We start from the raw sequence: 14,545 nt of genomic DNA, 5'->3' as shown, positions 1-14,545 counted from the left end.
GTGCTGCAACCTGCAACAAACTTTATAATTCATTTCATCAACTTTCAAACACTTAATTGAAGAAGCCCCAGTGCAATGCAATGGCAACACTTTATCGGACCAAGTTTGTAGCTCCATTGTGATTAGGCATGCAAATCAATGTGTGCTGTTCATTCAAATGATTGTGTTTTATTAAGCCCTTGACTAACACATGATTTTCTATATTATTTCCATGTAATTTGGACTTTCTTTTTGGGCAAGTGAAATTAGTGTTCAGGCAAGTGTTTTGCATCAAATTTGAAAATCTGCTTGCCCGACGGGGCAAGTGGTAAAGTAAAGCTACGGTAAATAGTTTTCTTTTGACAATAATTGCTTGGAAATGATTGTAATAATAGTCACTCTAACAAAAGTGCTCTGCCAATTCAGAAGATCTTATTTTTGATTATGATGAATTTCATTAATTTTCATATGATTCTCTACTTTGATGTCAACCCTAAAAGGCAGTCAATCTTCTTGTGGGAGACTGAAGATGCTGAAGAAACTGCCATGAAGAAAACACAAGGAAATGCTGTGAGAAAGAGACCAGGTGCTGGTGGAACCAAGAAACTCCCAAAGACTCCACAGAGGTCCACATCCACCAGGATCCTAGCTTCATCCGTTAGCCGTGATATCCATGAAGATGGTATGTGCCCTCAGTCTTTTTGGATCATGGAAAAATTAGCCTTTGTTGGGTGTGTTGCTTCTTGTAGAAATAATGGACATTGCATATTGCAGTGAAGTAAAACTAATCATAATGGGACAATACCAAGGAACATATATTTTTCGACAGATAACAGGCAAAAAAAAATAATGATGGTGGTACTAATTATGATAATTGTCATAAAAACTACAGTAATGATAATGGTAATAATGAAATATATTCCCAAGGGCAATTCCGCAGTTAGGTGGACATGACATGGATAAAAGAAATGTGCCTCTTTATCTTACCCTTTAATCTAGGTATCAACTAATGCCATGGATGTTCACCAATCATTAGGGTCTTTCAAATTCAGTAGATTTTAGTTTTCGTATTCATTGATTTTGTGAGATCTACAACCATCATTTGAAATGTACATGTGGGACTGGGGACGCTGAAATTCACTTAAATACAAATTACAGTGGGTTCCTTTGAAATTTTTTCCTCAAAGTTTTGCTAAAGGGTAAAAGATGAATACATTTAAATACTCCAGAAGTCATGTGACATTTTGTCAATTACAAAAGGGTGATATGACCTGCGGAATTACTCCGGACAAATGTAACGTTACTAACCGTAACGTTACTAACCATGCTTTTGGGGGTCTAGCTAAAAAATTATTGGTCGAACTGCTAAAAAAATTTGCATGAACATTTGTCATGATGCAATAATTGAAATGAATGCAACACTTTGTTTGAAGTACCTTGAATTTTTGCACACTTTTTGTTACAAGACATTGATTTTTTTGTCATGTCCTTTTTTCGTAACGTTACTAACCAGCCCTTTAAGTTGCTATAGCAATTCTAATATTTCTTGGATTGTGTTCATTCTTTTCTGTATCATAAACCTGGGAAGGATGAACATGTTTTTGACAAAATTTTGACTTGAAGTAAATAAATGGTAATTTAGTGGTAAAAACAAATATCTAAATTTGTTCAAATGTAACGTTACTAACCGCGGAATTGCCCCCAAGGATCTACATTCGTCATTGCAAAAACCCAATGTGTTTCATCTATGTGTGAGAAAAGGCATTAGGAAATCATTGATTTGAACATTTATATGCCTCCCCACAAAGTGTTGCCAGAGACATAATGGCCGAATTCACGAAGGTGGTACAAATGAAACCATGGTTTAAACCATGGACAAAACCCATGGAGCGCCAAATGCCGCATGGAATATTTTGTTACAAAATCAGTCATTTCATCGATGAAGTGATTATTTTGTAACAAAATGACAACATTTTGTAACTAAATGAACATTTCGTCTACGAAATGATAATTTCATTAACGAAACGGTCATTTTGTTGACAAAATGACCAATTTAGTAACAAAATATTCCGTGCGACACTTGGCGCTCCATGGTTTTTGTCCATGGTTTAAACCATGGTTTCATTTGTACCACCTTCGTGAATTCGGGCCATTGTTTTCAGGTTGTCTGTCCATCCATCCATAATCAATTTCTTGGACAGCAAAATTTAAGAACCATATTTGAGATCTCTTGAGTCATATTTGGCATTAAACTTTTGGCGCAGGCAGGTCATAGGTCGAGGCCAAACACTAAAACAGGGCTGCACACTAACCCATTTTCCTAATGGTCCGACCCGTCTGTTGAACCATAAGGTACCCAGTCTTTATGCCTCCGCCACGAAGTGGTGCCGGAGGCATTATATTTTCGGGTTGTCCGTCTGTCCGTCCTTCCGTCCGTCCTTCCGTCCATCCTTCCGTCCGTCCGTCCGTCCTTCCGTAATGAATTTTGTGGACAGGGTAACTATCAAAACCTTTTGAGGTATCCTAATGAAACTTTGCATGTATGTGTATTAGGGGATGAAGTTGTGCCTATCAACTTTTGGGTGCTCATGCTCAAGGTCAAAGGTCAAAAGGTCAAGGTCAAATGCTTAAAATTTCACTATTTCCCTCATATCTATGCAATGCCTGAAGATATTTTCTTGAAACTTAGTGTATACATGTATTACCCGATTAAGATTCTCTGGTGAAAGTTTGGGGTCATGGGGTCAAAAGGTCAAATGTCAAATGGTCAATTAAAATGTTAAAATTTCACTTTTTTCTCTGTATCTTGAATTGAATTGAATTGAATTGAATAACTGAAACTGCACTGGTCTTGCACTCGAGACACAGTGAACAGTTCCAGCACGTTTATTTTCATATTTCACTTGACATCAAAATACATCCAAAAAAAGAATACAAACCAAGTAAGATACAAAATATGTCATACGTCGGGAAATGAACAGAAAAAAGTGTGTCAGCATACACAATGTACATAAGACTATTCTCTATAACTTGTGAAATATGATGGAACCGCAAAAGCAAAGCTTGTAAACGCAGGTTCCATGAAAAAATACCGGTGTAAATTTGCTATGCAATCAATGGAGATAGGACACAAAGTAATAATGACGAAACGATTATGAAAGCTAAAATATCAAAGTACAAAGGGAAAAAGAAATAAGAGAATAAAAAGAAAAAGTTAAAAAAAAAGCAAAACAAAAAAGAAGAACCCAAAGAATAAGAACTAAATGAAAATATGGCATATATTAGGTACACAAGTATATACGTGCACATTATCTATAATCAACTTCATAATGAGTTCAAAATGTTAATACAAATACGGGTGCAGTGATTATATAACGGGAGCATAAACCAGAAATATACATTGAACGAGGATACTGCGCATATAACATATTGAAATATTCTAATCAGACTGATTATATTCATTTATTAACATTAATTTCAATTTTTGTTTAAATGTAAACATACTAGAACAATTGATTAAATCGGCGGGAAGATCATTCCAGAATTTAGGTCCGGTAAAAACAATTGTTTTTTGAGCAAGGAGTGTGCGAGTACGTGGAAGGAAATTGTTCAAGGTATTTTTATGGAACAAAGTATATATGCATGTACTGACTGGCAGTGGTTATCTATTGAATTTGGGGTTCATAGGGTAAAAGGTCAGGGGTCAAAGGTCAAGGGCAATACTTCAAAATTTTACTATTTTCCTTAATTAATATTTATGCAATGCCAGCAGGATTATTTTTTTATTATTTGATGTATGCATGTATAACCCACTAGAGATTCTCTGGGATTTTTTTTTTTTTGCTAAGAAGGTCAAAGGTCAAAAGGTCAAAGATCAAGTGAAAGTGCTGAACTTACTTCTTTCTCCATATCTGGGAAGTTTCTCAAGTTGTCTTGAAACAGTACATATTTGTGTATGTTCTGCCTGACAGTGATTCTCATATGAATCAAAGGCCAGATGAAAATGATAACAATTTACTGTTCAATACAGAAATTGCACTTTTTCTCCATGCTTTGAAAATTACATAAGTGCGTAAACTTATGAAAGGGTCAAAGTCAAGTCAAAGTTCTTAAATCCCCAAATACATGCTCTCCTATTCATCCAATTAAACATAGGTCAAGGAAGGTGAACATTCGATACATTTGTGACAAACATGTCATTTTAATATTCTGCCAATTTTGTGAAAATGTAATCACACATTATCCACATGTACTATAGACCTATCAGGAGAATCATGCATTATGGCGGAGGCATACCAGTCGCCATAGCGACATTTCTAGTTCCTTCTTTTACTGGTCAATTCCTGAAAAAATTACTGGTCCAACAATGATTTTCAACCGGTCAGGAACCATCGGACCAGTGCCAGTGTGCAGCATTGGCCAAGATATCACTATTTTCCCTTTATCTCTGCAATGCTTTAATGTGTCATTATGAAACTCAGTGTGTACATGTATTGCCAAATTAAGATTCTCGAAGGAAAGTTTAAGAAAGGTCAAAGGTCAGGTAAAAATGCTAAAATTTCACTTTTTTCCTCCATATATTGGAAATGGCTGAATGTACCTTCATGAAACTTACAACAGTACATATGTCTACATGTATAATATTACATTGAAATGGATTCTCTTTAGAAGTTTTTGGTCACGAGGTCAAGGTCAAGGATCAGAGGTCAGGTTGAAATGCTAAGATTATACTTTTTATGCTGAAATTGACTGAATGCATTTTACACTTACACTGTAGCATATTAATAGACTTTGTATGCATTCCTGCACAGTGATAATATAGGGAAAGTTTTTGGACGTGAGATCAACTGTTGAGTGAATATGCTAAAATTTCACTTTTTTTCAATATTTTGAAAGTGGCTATGTATGAAGGATAATGCAATGTTGTCATTAAAGGGATTATTCTTCAGAGTTGTGAAGTCTGTGGTTTTCCTGAACATATGAACTCCTAAAATTAAGAGAAAACTAAGAAATGCCCAGGTTCTCTTCAAAAAATAATGTACCAGAGATATGCAAAGCTGTGCAGTGGCCACTCTTTTTCATTCCCTCTTTTTTGTTGACAGAACCTGCAGCAAAATCTCCTGTTCGCTATATAACTGAGGGACTTATCAGGAAGGCAACTGGCAAGGAGAGCCTCAATGATGTCCTCTCTTTGCACCTGTCAGTCAGAAAGGAGGATGGGAAGAAAATCAGAGTAAGAAAACTCATTAAATTGCAATGAACTACAGAACAGAGACTTTTACTCCTGTACCGGTATGTTTTGTACTGGTAAAGAAAAATGATTATCAATTACCATTTGAATCCATATTTCTTCCATCAAAAAAAAGGGGGGAACATGAATTGTGTAAATTAGTAGATGATATTATAAAGTGATAGGCATTATTCAGTGATAGCATTACCAGAAGTTGTTCAGTTTGATGATGACGATGTTGATGATGATGATGAAACAACACTTGTATAGCGCCATTTATCTGTAGAAACATTCAAAGGCACCCAGCTCCCACAATGTGTCACACATCATTCACAAAGTTGCTGAAAAAGATAAGTCTTCAGTTCAAATTTGAAAGTATTGAGGCTGTTGCAATTCTGAAGGCGACTGGTAGAGAGTTCCACCGATGTGGCGCAACAGAAGAGAAGGCTCTATCCCCATACATTTTTAGGCGGGTAGCGGGAACATGGAGAGGCAGTCCAGTACAATGTAGTCCTGGTCATCGCTGATGTACACTGATAAAAAAGCAAAGTAGTGAGGAGACAAGTTATGGAGAGCCTTATAAGCCTTATAATTTGCGAGCATCATTTCATCACAAATTAAGAATAATAATTATTTTTAAATGTTAAAGGGGCCCTGAAATCCACAAATTTGAGCTCTGAGAGGGCTAAGATGTGTTTATTCTTTGATATTCTTTCACCAGTTGTTTGTAGAAAGCACCTGTGTGAGAGAGAAACCACTTTTGCCACCCTGATATTGCACATTTTGAAGTTCCTAAGCCCCGCCCCTAAAAAGAGTCAACTTGCGACAAACGCGAGTCACATGACCGCTAGCCTTTTGTCAAGGCCCTCTCGCTGTATGGTGAAGAGAGCCCAGCTGAGTGGGGTTGCGCGAGGGCCTTTTGAGATCTACTTCGCATCCTTTTGTTAGCCCTTTGAATTACCGACTTTTGCTCCCTGATTTCATGAGCAAAAGTCGACCAATCAGCGTGTCTGTCTGCTAGAACCGGATTTGAATAGAGCGAATGCACGCCGCTGCCGCAGACCTCACAGAACTCTGCACACAGAGTGTGTAGAGTTCCATGGCAGACCTCCTCGGGTGATCAGTGATGCATGCGAACAGGCATGACAACACCAAGGCTGAGGATGTGGGGAGCGCGCCATTCCATTGGTTGACCGGAACCCATTAAAATGAGTATTCAGAAGGGTTCACGTGTCATGAATGATAATGTATGAAGCGGATCTCAAAAGGCCCTCACGCTGGCGCGCTCGGCTGGGCTCGCTTCGCTTGCCCATTACAGCGAGAGGGCCTTGACAAAAGGCTATGTGACCGCATACGTCATCTCAAGAATGAAGCTTTCATAGCAGACGACAGCTGACAACATTTAGCCAATGTTCGAAGCACTCGTACCGCATATACCCGGCCTTACCCGTACACATACCCCGCTGTTGTCGTGTGTTGATTGCTCACAAGACGTTGGGTTGTCAAACGTTTGATTGTAAGAAAAATATTGTTTTAGATCTTAGCTGCACCTTGTAAACCATGCCTAGACGATGCATAGTTGCAGGGTGTAGTAACACAGCAAAGGATGGGGTGAGTCTTCACTCTTTTCCCATAAGATCCAAATTTGCTGAAAATTTAGACAGCAAGAGTAAAGCTGACGAGGGCCAACTGGGATGGGCCCAGCAGCTCAAGCTTGGTATGCAGCGCCCATTTCCTTCGAAGTGGGGCTGCATACCCAGATTGTTATCAAACGAACGCATCAGAAGGCTGAAACCCGATGCTGCACCTGTCATTCCAGGCATGGTTTGCAAAAAGTATATGACAAGTTCACCCGGTCAATACTTACAATGCCCCCCCCCCCCCCATAATACATGTAATACACTAGTAATGTATATCATGTGCCACGTTCCCACGCCTGGCTCAGTCGACACGACGTGCCAAGTTCACGTATTCTTCTCAAACACACAAACCCATTAGACTAATCGATAAATCCCAAAATTCCACAGTACGATGAAATAGTTTCTTTTGATTCTATTCCTGTCACGTGTAGCTTGCATTTTATGTGGTGACTGACTATAAAGTGGTGTTACGTACTGGCTTTGTGAGTAAATTCCAGGTTTCTGTCGCTGTTTTGTGTGCAAAAATCTGTGCCTCTACAGTAATGTAGCTATTGGTGATTTAAAAGAAAAAAAAATCTTAGATTTGTCATACAATTTACATCAAATCAAAGTTCCCCACAATAATTTGTCCACAATACCGGTAAGTATGATTTTTTTTTTCATAGTCCATTACCATAATTCAACATCATGCTTATGCAAATATGATTGCTGAAAGTTCCAAGAACTTATTTTTATCATTTCTTAAGCGAAGCAAATCTCAATTCTGCTCATGCAGTTTGAGTTCCTAGCTCAGCTCATGAAAAAAACGATAAATGCCGAGGCTAAGCCTCGTTACATATTATAGCTACGGCCAAGGCGCGGTCAAAGTGCGGCGTGGCTAGTCTGGTTTACCAATCTCTGTTACCAAGCCGCCTTTCAATGTCTTCTCCATCATCAAACCGAGCGACAGCTATCTGCACCGTGGACTAGGCAAAACTGCAGGAATTTTGTCACAAACATCTGCATGTTCCGAATCTGAACTTGAAAAGTCAACCCTCTCTTCCACGCTACTATCCGATGAATCGCTCATGTTTGAGAAAGGGTTATCCAAAGAAAAATAGTTGTCTTATCCACTGTAGACGAACAACAAAAGCTAATAGAATCTGTATACAACATCGGGCAAATAGAGCTAAGTAGCGTCTGCTCGAACTCGCATCATTCTTGAGACGACGTCGTCAGGACGTACGCACACCGTTTGCATGTTTTGACAGAATTTCAAGGGGCGTTCGCAGAGCCGTAGCTTCTGTCAAAATAGCACTTTCATTCGTCAGAATCATCAAAAAGTAGTCGTAAATGCAAAATCAGCACATAACATTACGTAAAATTGGCCTAAACATGAAAATTAGGCTGATTTGGGCTTCAGGGCCCCTTTAAGGTCATTTCTGTAAGAAAACATGCTGAAAAAAGTAAGTTGTAGGTATTGCAATCCATTTGCGCAGTCAAGTTGATTTAGATGTAATATTATAATTGCTCAGGCAAAGTGAGTCAAAAGTTGCAAAAAAAAAAATAAATAGAATAAATTTCAATAACTGAGGTAACTGTACATCCAGAAATGGATTTATATGACAATAAGCTTTCAAGTTACATAAAATGAGACCCATTTCAGTCACCCTTTTAAGAATGAGTTTAAACTACAGTCAACCTCTTGTTAGTTTTATCTTTTCTTTTTCTTGAAGCGCCATAAGCACTGAAGGGGTGGACCTGTGCACTATGCAAGTAGCCATGCCACGCGTCTCGATGTCAGACAAAATAAAATTTTCACCAAACTTGGCAGGTCTTATCAGGGAGATGGGATATAAAGTGAGCACCATAACCCACTTGGGGCCCAAAACCCACAAATTACAAAATCTTTTTTTAAAACTGAAAATGACAGAGATAAAATGTCATAGTAAGTATGTTTGTGAGTGCAGATTCAAGTTTGTTCATGTCTGATCCAAGGGTGGCCTTTTGGGGGCTCAGGAGGACCAAATGGAGGGGGGGTGGGACGATTTCACATACTTACATCTTGAACAAAACACATGACCAAAATTTGTCACCAAGCTTCACAGTCATTTTCTCTAGGATGATAGAAAGACATTTGAACAAAAGGACCCAATGCACAGTGGTAAAATTCTGCAGTCCCAGTGGTTGAGAGCCGTGCATCAATTTTTTTGCTTGCTGCATGTTCAATATCATATAAGCATTGCGATCACTGGTGATAGACACTGAAAACATGCTGTCAAGCACAAGTTAGCGAAAGAGTTCATACACCTAGAGCAAACATTCAGGCACTTTAAAAGCAGGAGCAGACTAGCCGTGCATCCAGTAAATGTACTGTGGAATCCAGTAATTACTGATGCACAGTTGCATCTATGGCAAACCAAAAGGAAGTGCATCCAGTAAATTTGTGAAGCATCAGTACTGGGTATTTCTGTTTAAAGATCGACTTACATGGAACACAGTGCTCAGCATTGTATGTAAAGAATATAGGTTGTTGTTTTTTCTGTACCTAAACAATTATGACTGGTGGCAAGGAGTACAATTTTTTATCATCGTGTTAAGTAGTCTTGCCTTTTTTAACCAGTTGTACCAGAAGAAAAACAATCCTGAAACATGTTCTGTACCATTCATACACTGTAATTTTTCCCAATAAAATTTCATGACAGTCAATTTTGCAAAAACAAAGCGTTAATTATGCAAATCCTGTAAATGTGTGGAATTACACCTCTACACCCTCATAAGCAGTCAGCATCAATATAACATTTTTTTTTTCTGAACAGACTGTACATTTTGACTACTTTAAAGAATGCTGTCTTTTATACTTCCCTTCTATCCAATGCTGAGACAGTATATAGAAAATCTTGAAGGCTTGAAGCGGCTCCAGGTTCTAAACCTGTCCTTCAACCAGATCCAGAAGATTGAGCGCTTGGACCACCTGATTCGGCTGCGGGAGCTTGACTTGAGTTGCAACTGCATCACTCGCATTGAGGGCCTAGAGACCCTCCTTCACTTGCAGATCCTCAACCTGTCACACAACCTCATTGAGGCCATCCCTGCTTGGCTGGCCAAGAAACTACGGGCATTGAGGGAGCTGCGCTTAGATGGCAACATGCTGTTCTCTGTGAGTCAACATCCGGCATTATCACAGTTTTTTAGTTTGTTTTTTTTTTTCCCTCTGCCACAAAGTGGTGCCAGAGTCATTATGTTTTCAAGTCATCCGTCGGTCCGTCCTTCTGTCTGTAATCAATTTTCTAGACAGTTTATCTTGAGAACTGTTTTAGGTATCCAAATGAAACTTGGCATATGTATGTTTTAGTCCACAAAGCTATGCCTGTCAACTTGTGGGCACTCATGCTAAAGGTCAAAGGTCAATGTCAAATTCTTAAAATTTCAATATTTCCTCTTTCCAAGTGAAAATGCTAAATTTTCACTTTCTTGTCCATATCTCCAAAAAAAAAAAAAAAAAAAAGAAAAGCTCAAAATATCTTCATGAAACTACGGAGTTAATAACTCCTTGATGAAAATGAAATACATATACTGCCTGACAGTGATTCTCTTTGGAAGTTTTATGTCATATGGTCAAAATTTACGGTCAAAGGTCAGGTTAAAATGTTAAAATCATGCTGTTTAAAGGGTCCCTGCAATCAAATGTATGTTGGCTACTATTGATGTCTTTTGGTCTCTACATAACTAAATCACTAAATACTTCATAAAGATATGCATCATATATGTTTGAACATTTTTCTTCATTTTTTCTGCACCCTGTTAAGCCCCACCTCTAAAAGAGAAGCCTCCAGTTCATCTTTATTCTTGTTCCAGCTGTAATGTCATCTTCCAGTAACACCCGAGATGAAAATTAGGCACAGTTACACCATTTAATATTGCTATTGCTGCCTGCACTTACAACAGTATCACACATTCTTTTTTTAATGCAAATGTTTCTAACAAATGTTTGATGTAGTAATGAATGGTAAGGCACATTACTGTGATTATTGTTCAACTCACCTAATGTACAAATTTCCTTAACTTCCAAAATAATACTTATTGTTTTTCTCTAAGGATAGTATAAATTGAATGCTGATTTGTCTGTTCCTTCCTAGCTTACTGACATTTTCCGTCTGCGGCCATTAAAAGATCTTGTCAGCTTGTCCATGTTGAGTAACCCACTGTGTGACCTGGCCCACTACCGCCTGCTTGCAGTGTTTCACCTGAGAACCCTTGGAGTTCTGGATAGGGTGCAGATCAGCGGAGAGGAGCGAATTCAAGCAGAGGAAAGATTTGCTCAGGGTAAGACCCCCAGAAAAGGTTTGAAGGGAGTAATTACACAACAAATTATTTCTAGGAGCAAGTCACATTGGGAAAAAAAATGAAATGAATAATTTTAAAACTACAATTTTTTAATCTAAATTGGGCAAATAGTACACAGTTGCAAGTATTAGAATGTACATCATCTTACATGGTACGAGAGGGATAAGGCATAATCATAGCCCCACATTCATGATGAGACTGCAACACAGACTTGTGAACGTGAAATGCCCCTCATTTTTCTGTCTGATCTTTATCATTTTCTCACATTCTATCTACCTCTGTTCCTCATTGGTTCTCTTACCATACATCACAATTTTCCTTGTGAAACTTTTCTACTGCTATACTTCTTACCTCATTTCCAGAGTTTTCCTCACACCATGATATGAAAGTACCTCACTTAGAGGTTGGAATATAAAGTAACAATACTGTGACTATGAATATAAATGAGGGAGAAGAAAAAGGTGAAATTGTTATGATTTTTTTTCTCTGACATTACAGCATTGAAATAGTCATGATGAATAACTAAAATAAGTTTCTCAAAGCAAATGAGGAGGACTATCAATACATTGTCCATGTAGTTATGTACATGATGGTGCCAGTAGAATGCCATGTTGATAACACATTGAAACTTAGCTCTACAGGTTAACTTTCATTCATCTTGTATCATTTTGCTTTTTCTTCACTGATTCATTGGAATTGTGTGTAATTTTTAGGGTAGATACTTCTTTAACCAAAATTGTATGCAAATGAATGAATTCGAATTATGTTGTAAAGTGTCCAGATCCCAAAGTGATCAAAGATCATAAAGCATTTGCTAGAATGAATTACTCACCAGATTTTACACGCAAGTGTGTGTAGTTAGCAGTGTAGCGCAACAGGGGCCATGTTAGGAAGCAAGCGGCTAGATTCACAACGCACATATATTATGTGATCCTATGGAGTACATTTTGCCTCCCTTTTATATTCTCAGTTATGGAGGCATCCAGAATTCACTCCATAGGGTTACATGATATTGGCGCACCATGAATCCAGCAGTTTGCTTCCCAAAAAAGATATGTTGTGTGATCCTGTAGAGTGCATTCTGCCTCCCTTTTATATTCTCAGTTATGGAGGCATCCAGAATTTTTATACCATAGGGTCACATGCTATCAGCGTGCTGTGAATTCAGCAGTTTGCTTCCTACAATGTCACCCTTACACATACTACAGCTAAAGCATGTTAATGATTAATCTTAGGGTGTGTTATTCCTGTTCCACTTCATTTTACTACTCAAGATTTGTACATGCTGCTCTCATTTTTCCCTATTCCCTAATCTGATCTTATCCCATTTCCCAGAGGAGATTGAAAACCTTGAGATCCAACTGGAGGCTAGAGAGAAGCGATTTCAAGCCCTTGAAGCAGACCATACTACTGCCCTGGATGAGAAGAAAAAGTCTGAGGACCAAGCACTGATGTTAAAAAAGAAGACCAAGGCAAACCAGGAGCAGATCAAGGAGCTTGAAAATGAACTGAAGGCAAAGGATGAGTTGGTGAGACAAAATTCTATTTCGGTACATTTTTTAATGGTCTTTCTTGATTTCTCAACTACTTCTCACCCTCTGAGAGTGGAGGCAGCTCTAAGGAGTCCAAATGATGCCTGCTTGTAATCCAGCTAATATGTGAACTCTACGCATAGCCTCCATTATGACTGACCAAACTTAGGCTCGAGAAGGGCACATGGTATCTTCATTTTAAGCTTCTGTCCATGGGTCATGTATTATAGACCAACATTTTTTACGGTCAAATGTCATAGTTTACCTGTACAAACTCTTAAATGACAAATAACTTTCCAATAGCTTCTACAATTTTTTTACCAAATTTTGGTCAGTGCTGTGCATTTGGTATTATCATTTTATGAATGTAGCTGTCCAAGGTCACATTCTAAGGTCAAAGATCACTTCAGGTTACACGTAACCCCTATGTAGCATTACTTCAACTGTGAGCAAGCATGGATCAGAGATACACCTGGTGGATCTTGATGTAAAAACCCAAAAAATTGAGGTATCCTTACGCTGAGTTCCCACTGCTGTGTGATCTGCTATGCATTGTGCCACAATTGACCATTAGCAGCTCTGATCATTGGAATTTTGTGTATTTCTCACAGTTTGGGCCACTTCTAAAATCATGGTCTTAATCATGGAGTTGCCATGATGATCTCATAAGATCTGATCAAATCTTGAGGTCAGTTGTGGTGATCGCATTGATTGTAGACAATTTTTGAAATGTCCAAAACTTGTCTATGATCAATGCAATTGCCATGACTGACCTCAGGTAATAGTCTTCAAGAATGCATGAAAAGTGAACTTGCAATTCTCAAGTGAGCACTAGACTCACTTTGTCGCTTATTAAATCATTAGTCTTTACAGACCAACATTTTGTGTCGCAGGTGTTTTAGTCCTTGACATCCATGGTTTCTTGTGTGTGAGCTAAAGAAAAATAAATGACTAGATATTGCAAATTCATGGCTATCTTCAACACAGTTTTGTAAGTGTGATATTGACCTTTTTTTTTTTTTTATTTAAAATTAGACCAGTGGTAAAACGTTGAGACAGCAGTTGTTATGAAAATGTGATTACTGGCTTTCATGTTTGTGAAATTCGAACTAGGCTTTCAATATCTTTAGAAGTCTACAACCATGCCATCATCACAGAAACCTGAAAATTTGTTTCAGGATGCCATTGTTGTGATCATTATTTTCGTTATAACAGAACAAATACAGTGTAAGATGAAAACGTGCAAACCATTCATATTTTGCTTTTTGTTATTGACTACTCAGCATATACTGAACAGCAATGTGAAGTGGGATGCTATTTCATTAATTTCCTATGTTAAAAGTTGTTTGTACTTTCATGCTTAGTTTTAAAACACAAACGTTCGTTATTATGAGGATTTGTTATTTCGAAGGCTCATTGTTCCACATGTTTGCTATTCCCAGGATTCTTTGTTCCAAAGGTTTGTTAATTCAAAAATGAAATAAGGTTCATTATTCCTAAGGTTCAATATTCCAAAAGTGAGATAAAGTTTGTTGTTCTGAGGGTTTTTTAATTCGAAGATGAAATAAGGATTATTATTCAGAAGGTTTGTTAATCTGAAAATTAAAAAAGTTTGCCATTCTGTGAAGGTTTGTTTTTGCAAAGAAGATATAAGGTTCATAATTCAGAAGTACTAAGTGTATTCACCTTAAAGTATGGTGAACAAGAAAAAAATGTCGGTATTCATAAACAAAGTGATTTATATATTTCTGCAAAGCTTAAGTCTCTAGGAATATGAATAGTTAACTTTCAGAAGGTGAAAATGTCTTTAGAACGATTGAGAGATGGTGTTTTGAGGC

General features: G+C 37.9%; 2 protein-coding genes across 2 annotated transcripts in view; both read left to right on the top strand.

Annotated features, from left to right (window-relative positions):
• Positions 1–447: 447 nt before the first annotated feature.
• Positions 448–10,649, top strand: LOC140241211 (centriolin-like). Its single transcript, XM_072320966.1, has 4 exons — positions 448–661; positions 5,082–5,212; positions 9,716–9,988; positions 10,638–10,649. Exons 1-4 carry the CDS (start codon positions 448–450, stop codon positions 10,647–10,649), a joined length of 630 nt encoding a protein of 209 aa, XP_072177067.1.
• Positions 10,650–10,982: 333 nt separating this feature from the next.
• Positions 10,983–14,545, top strand: part of LOC140240812 (centriolin-like) — a 94,440-nt gene continuing 90,877 nt past the window's right edge. Inside the window, exons 1-2 of the mRNA XM_072320584.1 lie at positions 10,983–11,154; positions 12,511–12,704. Coding sequence (XP_072176685.1) covers positions 11,019–11,154; positions 12,511–12,704 — 330 coding nt within the window. The 5' untranslated portion in view covers positions 10,983–11,018. The remainder of the gene's footprint in view (positions 11,155–12,510; positions 12,705–14,545) is intronic.

The sequence above is a fragment of the Diadema setosum genome, chromosome 17 (genome assembly GCF_964275005.1).
Source record: "Diadema setosum chromosome 17, eeDiaSeto1, whole genome shotgun sequence".
In the NCBI taxonomy this organism is placed as follows: domain Eukaryota; kingdom Metazoa; phylum Echinodermata; class Echinoidea; order Diadematoida; family Diadematidae; genus Diadema; species Diadema setosum.
Note: the sequence above shows the minus strand (reverse complement) of the source record. Positions and strands in the feature narration are given on the sequence as shown.

Coding starts and splice junctions, on each gene's coding strand:
- LOC140241211 (XM_072320966.1), top strand. CDS start 448: ATGATTCTCTACTTTGATGTCAACCCTAAAAGGCAGTCAATCTTCTTG. Junction 662..5,081: donor CCGTGATATCCATGAAGATG/GTATGTGCCCTC, acceptor TTTTGTTGACAG/AACCTGCAGCAAAATCTCCT. Junction 5,213..9,715: donor AGGATGGGAAGAAAATCAGA/GTAAGAAAACTC, acceptor ATGCTGAGACAG/TATATAGAAAATCTTGAAGG.